At 39.4% G+C, this 13012-nt stretch overlaps 1 protein-coding gene across 1 annotated transcript in view; it reads right to left on the bottom strand.

Annotated features, from left to right (window-relative positions):
* Positions 1-426: 426 nt before the first annotated feature.
* IL1RAPL2 (interleukin 1 receptor accessory protein like 2) overlaps positions 427-13012 on the bottom strand; it is a 1007763-nt gene continuing 995177 nt past the window's right edge. The window contains exon 11 of the mRNA XM_089684924.1: positions 427-8119. Within this exon, the coding sequence (XP_089541050.1) occupies positions 7431-8119 (689 nt within the window). The 3' untranslated portion in view covers positions 427-7430. The remainder of the gene's footprint in view (positions 8120-13012) is intronic.

Here is a 13012-nt window from a genome sequence, read left to right as displayed (position 1 = left end):
AGTGCAAAAAATCCTAGGAAAGTACTGGATGTGGAGCTTTTTATATCAGCAGGATGAAGCGTCCATTTAGAAAACAGATTTATGATCAGATCCCTAGTACACAATTGAGAGTGGTGGGATAGTAGCCGACTTTAGCCACACACCTAATGCAGATTACTTCAGTACACTTAAGTGGCAATCTGTGTGTACAGAAATGGCATAGATAGTCCAGAAAGCTTTGTATTGCTTCATAGACAGGGTATATGGAGATTATTTTATGTACAGAATACTGGATATGCAAATTGATTGAGTTTGACACCTCTGAGAATCATGTCTGGGTGGTCATCTATCCAACTTGTGTATGATGTACATTAATCATGCTACAGCCAATACATTCACACCCAAGGTAGCCAACCTCCACGAAGTGAAAACCTGAAGATTGTTCAGTTCAGATGACACCTTTATTAGCAAACTGATTTCTTGGGTCACTCTTGTTTCAGCTCAGGCATCAATGTGACAGCAAATAATGAAAAGTACAAGTTTACATTGATTAATATGTATATCACCTATACACACATATTCCCACTTCAACAAAATACTATAAACTTTTACCTGAACTGCAGAGGGACGGAGACACACTCTGCTTGATTATCAATGCAATTGTAAAACTATTAAATTAACACACCTGAAGACTCAGCTATTGCTTTTGTTGTCAGTCCTATTGCTGGCATTTTCCATAGTGTGTTGTCATATTTTCTAATTGAAATAACAACACCTACAGGATTATTCCTTTATTGGAGAAATATAAAAGAGCAGGACTTGTCCTCTTATTTAAAAATGGAGATACTATTATACGGTCGCTGGCAGATGCATCATTCAAAAGCTATGATTACAGAGGAAGCAGAAGTCAGACCATAAGTGTATTGCCCCTTGAAGGCACACTCCAGTCAAATATTATGCAGTCAGATTCTTTGCATGTTTTAGTAGCATATTTGGCAGAACCCTCCTTTTTCTGAATGGCCTTAAATCTAATGCAGGTTGGTATGTTCCCAGTAGTAGAACTTTGTAGTTCTCAGAAAATCACAAGACTAGAGACTGCAGTATACCCAGAAGAATTATAAACCCTGCTGAATATGGATGCTTTTATACAAAGTTAAACTGTGTTGACTTTGTAAATTCTGCAGTTCCTCTGTATGTTATTAAGGCATTATAGGAAGAGTGAAGGACATCACCTACAGTGATATCCTCTTAAGGGTTACCACACACATTACAGATTGACCACTCAATTTCTGTACAATCAACTTTAGAACTACCAAAACTACTGTATGTAATACATGGACCTACCTAAACAATCCAATCTGTATACAAGCAGGCAGACCCTTGTAATGTACAGTTGTTGGCAGATCTAACAGAGATCATACAAATGATATTAACTGTAGGTGAGGCTCACCACATGATTGCCGTACAGGCGATATCTAGTATAGCTGCTCACAATACTACAAAGTATGTTAAGTAAGCACAGAAGGCAGGGACATTTCTTGCCATTAACTGGAGTGGTCAGAAACAGATTTACAAATATAAATTGGACTAAGCAGTCTCAGTCGCTGTACAGTTTTCTTACTGTTACTGGAATACCCGTAAGTACAAATTGAAGCAAAGTTCACAGCTATCAGATATGGGTCAGGGTTTTGCTACTTTTACCTTCAGGATAAACACAAAGACTGAAACCTACTCACTATATATTCATAGAAAATGGCCACTGCTGCACTCCAGACATTAGTAAACATTTATTGATACTGCTGATTCCTGTTCATGGGACGCTAAGCTCTTTACATTATGCCTTCCTTGAATGTAATCCATATCCTAGTGTTTTATTTAAATTGTTCTGATTTGCTTTTTTTGATAAAATAAATTGAAAAGGGAATAAATGAAAAAACTATTTAAATATATCTAATGTCAAGGTTTAAAATTATATATTTCTTTCCACATCATATTTTAATATGCCTATTAATCTGAACAATCCTGAAGTTTGTAAACTTTGTCAAGATCCCACACAGTGCCTGTTTCTGAACTACAGAGGTGCTGAGAGGAGCAGTTGCAGGAGGCACACTCTGTATAAAATCACTGCTTGTAGGTAGCAAGTTACCATGGGATATGTTATCCTAAGAAACTAAAAGTAAAAAGAAGAGAAGCTGCAAAGCATGCATGGAATCCAAGACGTTGTGTAAAGAGCTAGCCAGCAGACATGCAGCATTGAAATTGATTTTTTTCAAGTAAGCTTATATTGGATTGACAAATGTAACTATTGTTTGTATTGCTTTTACAATGTTCATGTACTAAAATGAGTGTATGCTGTGACCATAGAACTCCTTTAATTAGTTTATTTAGCATGGAGCACAATGTTGACCTGCAGTTCTAAAGAGAAAAGACCCCGGACTAGTACTTATATTGCATCTTCAGCCAAAACTTTTGCAGAAATTGTACAGTACAAGGCACAGGATCTGTAGTCAAAGACCATGGATTATTTGTCACCACCTTCAAGTGATTGGACACTGGCAAAAACTTTGCTGGGAATGACCCCTAGTGCACTACCATATAGCCCAACTCACTCTGTGGGACTCCAGTTTTTGCTAATGTACTTAGGTGAAGACTTCTTTTATTCTGGAGGAGTTCCTACAGCAGTTCTTTTAATTTTTCTTCAATACTTCGACTGACAGTTCTATCAAGATTCAACTGCCTATTGCCGCAGGTCTTTCTAGCAGTTTCCAGATCAGTTGCCCTTGATATATCTCTTAGGATCCATACCAGGGCCTGGATAAGGTAAGACAGGGTTTCCCTGTAAATTGTCCTGTTTTACATTTAGACTGTTATTCACTTACTGTGTTATCCCACTATGTAAATGTCTTTAATACATTGTTGGAAAGTAATGTTTATCTTTTTGAATTTGGTGGGTTTTCCCAAATGCAACATTGTCAGCCAGAAGGCATTTGCAAGCATCACACTTTCACCTGCCATTTCTGCCGAGATTGCAAGAAGTATATCTGCAAAACATGTGTGATTTGTTTCATTACGAATTGAAATTTCAGATTACCTATTATGGCTGGTGTGAAAGCAGTTACCTCAGCACTTTGGAGGAAGGCCAGGATATGTGGAATAGAATACTCCCGTCTACAGTAGTCTAAACAAGCATCTGGCTCTTGATACTCTAAAGGGACATGTTTCTTCCTTAACAAGAGTGTGTCAAGCCAAAAGTCTTTGGAAATGAATGGTTAAGACCATTATACAAGGTATTGCTCATGTTAATTTGCCACTTTGACCTCTGACTTTTCCCTGGATTCTAAATCTGCTTCATGTGGGTGTGATAGTGCTGGACTTATAGAAGTGAAAATTGGTTTTAATGGTTATACCCTAAAGTGATTTTTCCTTCAAAGAAGCAGATCCATGATTGAAATATAGTATGGGTGGACCCTGTCCTGATCCTAGGCAGCTTCTTTTTGATAATGATAAATTTAGCACTCTCCAGGCAGTAAATTCTTAAATGTGTATGGAGGAAAGCCTAGTACAAAAGTTCATATCACTTAAACTTGAATCAAGATGACAAAGCTGCCATCTAATCTTCTGTTCCTGCCTTCTCAAGGTTTTACTGGTTGGATCAACAGGCATTTGCTGATGTAGGCTTCGGCTGCAAAGTGCTTCAAGCTGTCATCTGACAGTTTTGGGTCCATTGACCCTTATTTTCATGTGGGCCTGTTTGCCGCTGTTTGCTTTATTGCTGCCCACTCCTCAGTTAATTGCTTGGGGATGTCCCATGGTTTATGATTACAGATCCTGTGTCCTGTACAGTACAATTAAAAAAATGGGAAATCTGATTTTCGTAGAAATTTCATGTCTTGGAGTACAGTACAGGACACAGGCACCTCCTCGTTCTCATTTTCTCCTTCTTCTGTGCTACAAAACTGGAGTACCATGAAGTGAATGGAAGGGTTCTTAGCAAAGCTTTTGTTGATGTTCAATTACCTGAAAGTAGCAGCATATAACACATGATTTATGACTACAGATATGGAAGTTACAGATAATCTAGAATCTAAAAAAAATTTAATTTTGAATTGAGGACTAAAAAAAAATTATCTTGTCAATTTTGTTACTGCTCTCTGTCATCCTGTTGCAGAGTTTTCCCATAATTGTTTTTGTTCTTACAGCATAATGTGTTTTCCTCCCTTTTTTTTTATTAGGGGCATGGTGGGGAAAGTAAAAAACAGCTGAGCACTGTCTTTGATGCTTTTCTGTTCAACAACAGTTAATTTTTCAGGAAACTCTTTTGGAGGCCTACCTTCTTTGTCCAAGTAGTACTGATACATGTTAAAGCAGACCTTCCCCTTTTAGGGAAAGTTCTACTTGTTTGCCTCCTCCCCCCCCCTTCCTTGCCACATTTGGCACTTTTTGGGGGAGCTGGTTTTGACAGATACCCTTTCCCACTTTCTGTCAGATGCGCTGCAGCAATCTAAGCCAAACGTTTGGCCCATCTCCTTCCCCTGCAGCCTCCTGGGTCACTTCACAGGTCCCAGAAGACTGTGGAACCATTCACAAAGCACAGCACGTCTCCTGTTTTGGTGACCATGTTGTATCAGGGTATAGGAAGTGAAGAGAAGAGCTTCACACAGCAATGAGGACATGAAAGAAGTTCCAATCCTCATCACTGTGTCCAATACAAAAAAAAAATAAAACAACTTTGTCTGGACATATTGAATGGTCTGGTCAGGCTTTACACAAATGTGTATACCCTGCAGTGAACTGTCTTGTGTGCTTCTGAAGTAATGGCAATTATTTAATTATATTTTCTAGGTTTTAATTTGAATACATTTTAAGAACACACCTGTCAGAGAGAGACGTACATGTTATGTCATTGCTGCCTTCCTTCTGAAAAATGGTAGCTACCATGCTGCATATGTTTTTGTGTCACATGTGCCAATGATGAGTGAAATTAAATCTGAAGTTTAATCTGTTTATATTTTGTCTTCCCTCATTCCTCCTTTCCCCCCACATTAACATGCTAAAACACTTCTCTCTACATACCAGAACTTGTTTTAGACCCAGTGACATTATCTGTACTTCTTTATGCAGTGTAGACAGATTTCGGTAGGGGCCAGCAGGGTGCTATAGCTAGCTTCCTGAATACAGGAAGTTGTGGCAATGCCCACGTGTAAAGCTGAGCTTCCATGACTGCAAGAACCTAAATGCAATAAATGAAAGGACCAAGGACAGTTTGGCTGGGGAGCAAAGAGCTAGATGATGATGCGTGTCCTCCAGCCAGCAAACAAGGCAGCCTCTATCTGACTTGCTGTAGTGTCTGATTTCACTGCATGTTGTTAACTTCCCATAATTTGCATTAGAGTAAGCTATTTCAGTATAGGAGAGGAACCTGTACAACTGTGCAAGATAAAAGGTAAAACTGGAGCTCAGCTTAAAGCTCCACAATAGCTAAATGCATATCATTGTTGTTTGCCACTATGGAGAAACGTATGTCTAGAAAATATATCAGCTAATGCCTATCATTTAATGGGCACTCATGAATCATAATTGCATTCAAAAGGTCTCTACTAATAAATCATTGTTTAGAATTGCAAATTTTTATTAAGCCTCTATGAGAAGACTGTGCAGAATAGTCAGCAGGAGACAGTGTGGATGATAGTGCATAGTCTTATCTGATGCTAATATGGTATTTATGAAACTGGTAAAGCGTACTTGGCCTTATTTATTAAGTTGTTTGATGGAAGATCTGTGCTGTTCCTATAGGGAAACACACAATCATTTTGAAATTTACACTGGAAATTGAGATGGCAAAAAAGCAGGAAAATTCTATTTTGCTGAAGGACAATAACGACTGTTCTTCTATCAGAATTTATTGCAGGCAGGGAAAGTGATCTTTTCATGAGCAACACAGTGAAGTTCAGTAAAATAAAGTTTTTGTTAATTGCCATCTCCTTTTTTTCCTAGGTCTCATTTGCACCAAGATTGCAAAGTAGAGCCCAGTGTACCTTGCAACCTGCTGAAATACCAGAGCTAATTTAAGCCACTCGTAACCCAAACAGTCATTAATTATTTGATTGACTAAGTTCCTTTTGGAGACCTTGCCCCTCTGTCACTGCTATAGGAATATGGTAAAATGTCACCAATGGAGACAGAAATTACCTTTTTATAAGATGAAACATGGTCCTGTTTTTACCAGTCTGTGTCCCACAAGTATTTTTATGCTTCTTGTCCTAGCGACACCATGGGGAATATTTGTGAAAACTGGTGCACTCAGAACTTGGTGCAGCTGTGTATGGTAACCAATCAGCTTCTAACTTTAGTTTGTTCAATTAAGCTTTGGCAATAAAACCTGGAAGCTGATTGGAGCATGCAGAATCTGATGCAGCTCTGCATAGAAACCAGTTTTGTGTATCAGGATATAACAAAGTGTCACTAGAATCTCCCCTGCATGGACACACCAAGGCAATTTAATCTGACAGGTTAGAGTAGGGATGGGTTCTGGCTTCTAAGTTAAAAAAAAGAGCTAGAGTTGGGATTAACTTTACCCAAAACTGAATTTCTAGCTCTGAATTTAGTTTGCGGTAATATCTAGTGAGTGATGCATCAACCAGCAACATATGTAGTATTTCCATTTATAATTCTTGCCCAGGAGATCTTATTAAATTGCACCTTTTAAATGTGTTTATTTTTAACAGTGTTTCATACTGGTTATTAAACTGTTTTCAAAAAAAAAAAAAAAAAAAATCATGCTTCCAGTATGTATACAGTGATGACAATGTTGTGCTTGAATGACATAAAACAGCCTGGTGTGCAAAAAATAACCCTGCCAGAGACTTACGAGTCTGAATATCTCTCTAGCACTGAAATATTTCACTACTATGTAGAATTCGTTGTGCATTTTTATTGGCTGAAAATCATGGCCATGTGACAGGTTCAGATGGGGCCCACAGACCCTTACCACAATCCCTTCTTTACAAATAAATGCTTTTAGAATGTGCTATGATAATTGCATAATTAGAAGTCTAAAAAGTCACTATACTTAATTTTTTTTTTTTATTTGTTTCAAATGTACTGAAATTTTTTTTTAAATATATAGAAATACTCAAGTCTTCGAATACTGTATTTAAGTCCGTCAGATTGCGACGTCTAATCTAAAATATTTATAATGTGTTTTTGTTTTGCCTGACGTAGCAAGAAAACATTTACACTGTAGTTCTTATAACTATGTTGGAACTAAAAAAGAAAAAGTAGATATCAATACTTTTGTTGTTGTAAACAAATTGTTCCAGTAGAAAACTGAGTAAATCTGCCACTGCTTAAAAGCATGTTTTGGCACTCCTGTGGCATGAATTTAGGTTCTTTAAAACTTTTGAGAGCTTGAACAGCAGAAAAAAAACAACAGGTCTATGTTTTACATTGTACTACCAGATATCACTGGAAATGCCAAGCTCTCTTGAAGTGATTGGTATCAGAGTATTGTTGCCGTGGTACTCCTGCGGGTCTTTGCCCACACTGTTGTGGCTCAGCTGTCCATTGAGCAGCGTTAATGGTATGTTGCAATATGTATGGTGATTACCTAGAGGTGCTACTGACAAAGGTGGAGCTGGTTTCTCATAAACTCTGCAGAAATGTCTCATTTGCATGGCCTCTGCATGATGGTAACCTGTAATTTCTTGAGGTGGTGCCAGCGTGCTAGATGTCCCTGTTATGGCAATGGAGGGTACAGTTTGCAGGTCTCCAAAAAGACTTCGCTCCCCACTATCCATGACATGCTGCCTAGATAGCACTTCTTTCTTTTTTGTGGGCATTTCATAGACTAAGCGCTTCCAAAATTTTGAATTGAGTTTGCTGCTTTTTGGACCATCCCACTTAATGAGTGACTGATGTTTGATGGCGTGTTTTAGTGATTCCACCTCTTGATAGTTCACTTTTCCCCTCAGGTTGGTGCATTCTATTATTATGACTTTAATTTCACCACTGGTCAACATGTTATGGAGTCTGCTGTCCAGCACAAAAATACTCCAGCCTCTTCTGATGACGTAATCTGGCGTTAGCACTATAATTAACCTTCTACTTTGCTCCACACATCTGGCAAGGTCTTCCATATATGCTGCAAGAAAACAATTGGACAGTGTTATTTTATAACTGGCTAAGTGTTTTTTTTTGTTTTTATAAATCCATACTTTTGCTTTAATACCATATGATTCGATTAACTGTTATTTAAAGAGACTGTGACACCTAGGAAAGGAAGGACATCTAAACAATATAACTCTTTTGAAAACCAGCTTAAAAATACCCACCCATGCTTGAGATCTGATAGTTAATATAAAGCAAAAATGAAAGGAAGCAATGGGTTGCATCTGGCTCAATGTTTGCTGGCTACCTGCTTTCTCACCACTACTTTTGAAGCTTAGCCCTATGCAGCCCATGTTCATTAATTGTATATCCCTCCTTGAACACAGCTCTGCTTATTTTAAAGTGGAGCTCTCGTCTCCCCTGAAAAAAATGAAGTCAGCAGCTACAAACCGTCATGTTCTCACTCAAGCCAATTCTACAATTGGCTTTGGGTGCAGGCACCATCATCTTAGGTAAGGGAAGGCTTTACTGCCGGTTTCCTACTGCGCATGTGCGAGCCACAGTGTGCTTTGTGATTGATCCCACATGTATTGATGACCTGTATTTGTTCCCAGAAAGCTGCAGGGGGAAAGAGGAGGGGCCGAATGTCCTCCCATATCACTGTGGTGGTTTGACCCAGAAGTGTCAAAACCAGGTACCCACTCCCCCAAAAATTGTCAAATGTGGCAGGTTGGTGGGGGGGGGTGCAAACAATCAGAACTTTCCCTTTTGGGTGAAGTTCCACTTTAATTGTTTCAAACACAAAGTAGTTAAAGAAAATACTTCTGTTATCACTTTAGATATGCACACTTGTCATCATATTAGTTTATAAGGCTGGAAATATTTCTCTTTTTTGTGACTACAGACTGGATACTTTACAACCCAGTCTTTAATTATTTTACACAAAACATACACAGAAAAGGTAGATTGCAGGAAGGACGGAATGTGAGACACCGAGTAATCTCTGGGACTGAACCAACTGCATACACACCAGACAAAAAAAGATTTCCAGGTATCATCTTGAATCTTCCTGAAAGGGGCCTTTCTTGCGTTCAACAAGGTAGGAATCAGGCTCAGAAATCTCTCTATCCTTTTAGACCTGGGTTTTAACAACCATGTGGTTAAAGACAATGACTGAGCTGCAAGATGGAATAGAGGACCTTGAAGAGGTAGATCTGGCCTTTTGAGAAGAGGCCAAGGGGTGGTCTGCTAGAAGTCAGAGTATGTCTGTGCCAAAGACTTCCTCACTGTTAGAGGCTGGGGTGGTGATCCACCAAAATAAGGAAGTGGATATGAGCTTAGTTAAGTTCAGGAAAAGAGTTTGCTTTTTCCATGCCAAGAACATGTTTTGTTGGATGGTTCTTAAATTGAACTGGGAGAGAGGCACTGCCTTGAATGAGGTGACCATTAGGCATAGAACTCTCTTGAAGAATCTCACTATGGGATTCCTCTTGAATCTCAGTTCTCAAACATGAATTTTCTTTTCAGGAAGAAGGGTTTCATCCTGGGCACATCCCATGTGAAAGTCTAAGTACTCCAGGCAAAGAAAAGTTTGGAGGGCAGATTTTTTTTTTAAATAATCAGTTGAATTTTCTGGACATTTTCTGACAACTGACCAGGAGATAAGTACTTCTAAAAGAAGGCCATTTAGATAGCACCTCTGCTGGCCCTAATCAGGACCCAAGGAATTTAAGTCATAGGCTAAGACCTTTGTGAACACTCTGGGAGAAGAGGACAGACTGATGGACAGTGCGAAAAACAAAAGTGATTTTCTGCCACTGTGAATAGCAGAAAGCACTGATAAGGTAGGCAATTAGACATCTTGAACATTCATTGATGTCGAGTATTCCCCATACCTCAAAGAGGCAATTACCGACCTTGCAGAATTTTGGATTTTGAAGAAATCTGTTGAGGGGTTTAGGTCCAAAATAGGGCAAAAATATCCCTGTTGGGGTTTGGTACCATGAACAGGTTTGAATAGAAACCTTTGGACCTTTCTTGTGGAGGTACTGGGACAATGACTTCCTGGGACAACAGGTGATTTGGGGCCTTTTGCAAATTTGAATTTCCTTGGGCAGTCTTTGGTTGATTTGAAAGAAGAAAGCAGTGAGGGGGGCACAGGTTTGAACTCTATATTGTACCCTCTTAAAACCACTAATTCAATCAAGCAATCTGGAATACCTGTGGTTCCGTGAGAGAAAAACTATTAGTCCCCCCCACTCTTAGGAGTGGTGACGGCTCTTCCTTGTGAAGAGGACTTTGAGGAAGGCTTTATGGCTTTGCATGCCAAGCCTTGTGCCAAAAGAAGGGCTAAACTTAGGCTTTAAAGCTGAAGTAGGGTAGAGCGGACAGTGCTGTGTGCTTTTAGAAGCTAGGTGATCCTGAGTAAGAGGTCTTTGGAATCTTCCTTTTGTAGAAGCCTCTTTTCTCCAGTGACCTCTTTAATAAATTGGTCAAGTGCCTCACCAGACAGGCATCTTTCTTGGTAGGGCATATGAATGAGGTGCCTTTTGCAGACACCTTTTAGCTGTCAAAGCTTTAAGCCATAGGATTCTGCTTGTGTGAATCAATATACAGTAAAAGCCAGTCTGGAAATTTGTCTCATAACATGTTCTAGGGTATAGGCACACAAAAATGCAGAGCAGAAGGCAATTTCTGTAATTGTTCTGTAACAGCATCATCCTAAAATATAAGATCATGCTAATTGTTCATTTTCCTTATCCAGTTAGCTGCAGTTTGACATACTGAAATGGCAGCAAGACCTGGTTGTGGTGCCTGCAAGGGTAAACAGTCATTCTGAGATCTTAAACTTTCCATCTGCAGAATGGAAAAAACACAGGAATAGCCCACTTTTTTGCAAACTCTTTTTCCGCTGGAAAGAGAACAGTAAAGACTTTGGGGGAGTGAAAACTCCTTCTGGAGTGATCCAGTTATCATAGGCTGCACATTCTATCTGCTCGTGAACAGGGAATGTTTTGCAAGATTTAGTGGGTTTCTTTGTACCAAAACCTGCATGACTTTTCATTGTTGGCATAGCAAGCATGTTGCATGAAGCTCCATCCTTTAACATGATTGGAGGAAACTGTGGAAGATTTCTCTTCCCCAGACTTTAATGTTCCCTTAATATCCTCTTCATTCTGTTGTGTGTCTGCATCCTCTAGAACAGTCATATCAGGATCTAACTCAGGTTGAGATACAGGAGTAGGAGAAGAGGTGGGGAGTTTGAGCCCTGGACAAAGATGGCTCTAGTAAATCCATAATCTGTCACTAGAATTGTAGCATAAATACAAAGAATTCTGTTATTGCTGATAGGCTACATGCTGCGTGCCTGAAACAGAGATATAATTGGACGCAGATGTTAGTTTTAGAGCCAGGTCTTGCTCCAGTGCAAGGGATGCAACTTCACTCTGAGGTTGACTATTGTGCGGGCCTCTGGCAGAGCGATTGTTTTCCTATAATATTGAATTGGCTTCCTTTTGCCTAGTCTTCGCCATAGCTACAAGGGGTATTCCCCTGGGGGGTAATTATGGTGCAGGAAATAGAGTAAGCATGTCCAGAAGGCGTATGCAGCAACTCAGGTGTGGACTGTCCTGCAATGAATCCTCATTGCAAAAGGGCAGGAGAACACACGTGAGTAACGTTTCCACCTGTAGCCCTGATAAGGTAAAGTGTGTGACTAGTGGCATGATATAAAACCTGGTAATTTACCTGAGACTGAGCTCTAAGTGGATTCAATGCTGGCATCAAGTTTGAAAAGTTTGCACTGTGAAGTGAAAACATTCTAAACATAGCCCTTTTTTTAAAAGTCAAGGTCAGAAATACAAGGTGACCCTGTATTACCTGTTCAAGATACTGGAGTACAATTAAAGTCCAGGTGCCACCCATCACCATGAGCATACCCCTATACTATGTCTTCATATTTAGATGTATGGTTTTACAGGCAGCAGTTATTCAGTCACAGAGATCTGATGTTCTTTTCCTTGCTGAATGCTTTGACTAAAATAAATTTTTGTACTTTGTGCAAAATCCTTTTCTTTGACAGTTCATTGACGGACACAGCCCATTACTTACGTAAGAGGAGTTTTTATCTTATGTTTTCCTAATTACATTTGGCCACTTCTTGCTGCTCTTGAGCTTCGTTAGTGTGCAGTAGTTTAGCCACTAGCAGGAGCTATTCCTTTGGGTATACACCCTGCCTCCAGGAGGTTGCACATTAGGCAACTCAGAGGTCAGATGCTGTCCCCCCCAATAAACTACCAGAGCAAAGATTTTCAAGCAAGTGCAAAAATCCATTTTATTTCCTGTCCTGTGTGCCCGAACTGCCAATGCTATTTGACTTCTGTATTGCAATTTTAAAGTTTTGTATTTTATGTTTGTATATCTACTTTCCAGAAAGAGGATCAAACCCTATTTAAAATGGCATATAGATATATATGTATTTTCCATTAATATTCACCTCTTTTTACACAGCATGCTGACAGAGTGGATGGAAAAACTGTAATTTTTCCTTTCACTGCGCTTGTAAAATGAACACAGACGTTCCAGAAGACTACAAAGTTTTTTGGCATGCAGCTTGGATCCCGCAATTGTAGCGTTTTGATAATTCTACTAATTACATGCAATAGATTCTCCTGGAGTGGTGTTCATGTTAATGAGTTTGGCTTGGGAGAAGGTATGAATGATATATTGTGACATGCATATTTTCCCTCTGCTGCCAGCTAAGCGAAGCTGTCATGTTTGGTGCCAAGTAACAAAGGTATAAGTGATGCTGTGCTTGATCGCGGCTCCAATTACAGCAGCAGAACAATAACGCACACCCTTCTGTGGCTGTAACCTACAATTACACAGTCATGAACTTAACTTTGAAAGGACTGTCCAATCAAACCCT

This window comes from Staurois parvus, unplaced genomic scaffold (assembly GCF_062004578.1).
Source record: "Staurois parvus isolate SC_StPar_1 unplaced genomic scaffold, SC_StPar_1.0 ptg000361l, whole genome shotgun sequence".
NCBI lineage: Eukaryota > Metazoa > Chordata > Amphibia > Anura > Ranidae > Staurois > Staurois parvus.
This window is presented reverse-complemented; position numbering and strand designations above follow the sequence as displayed.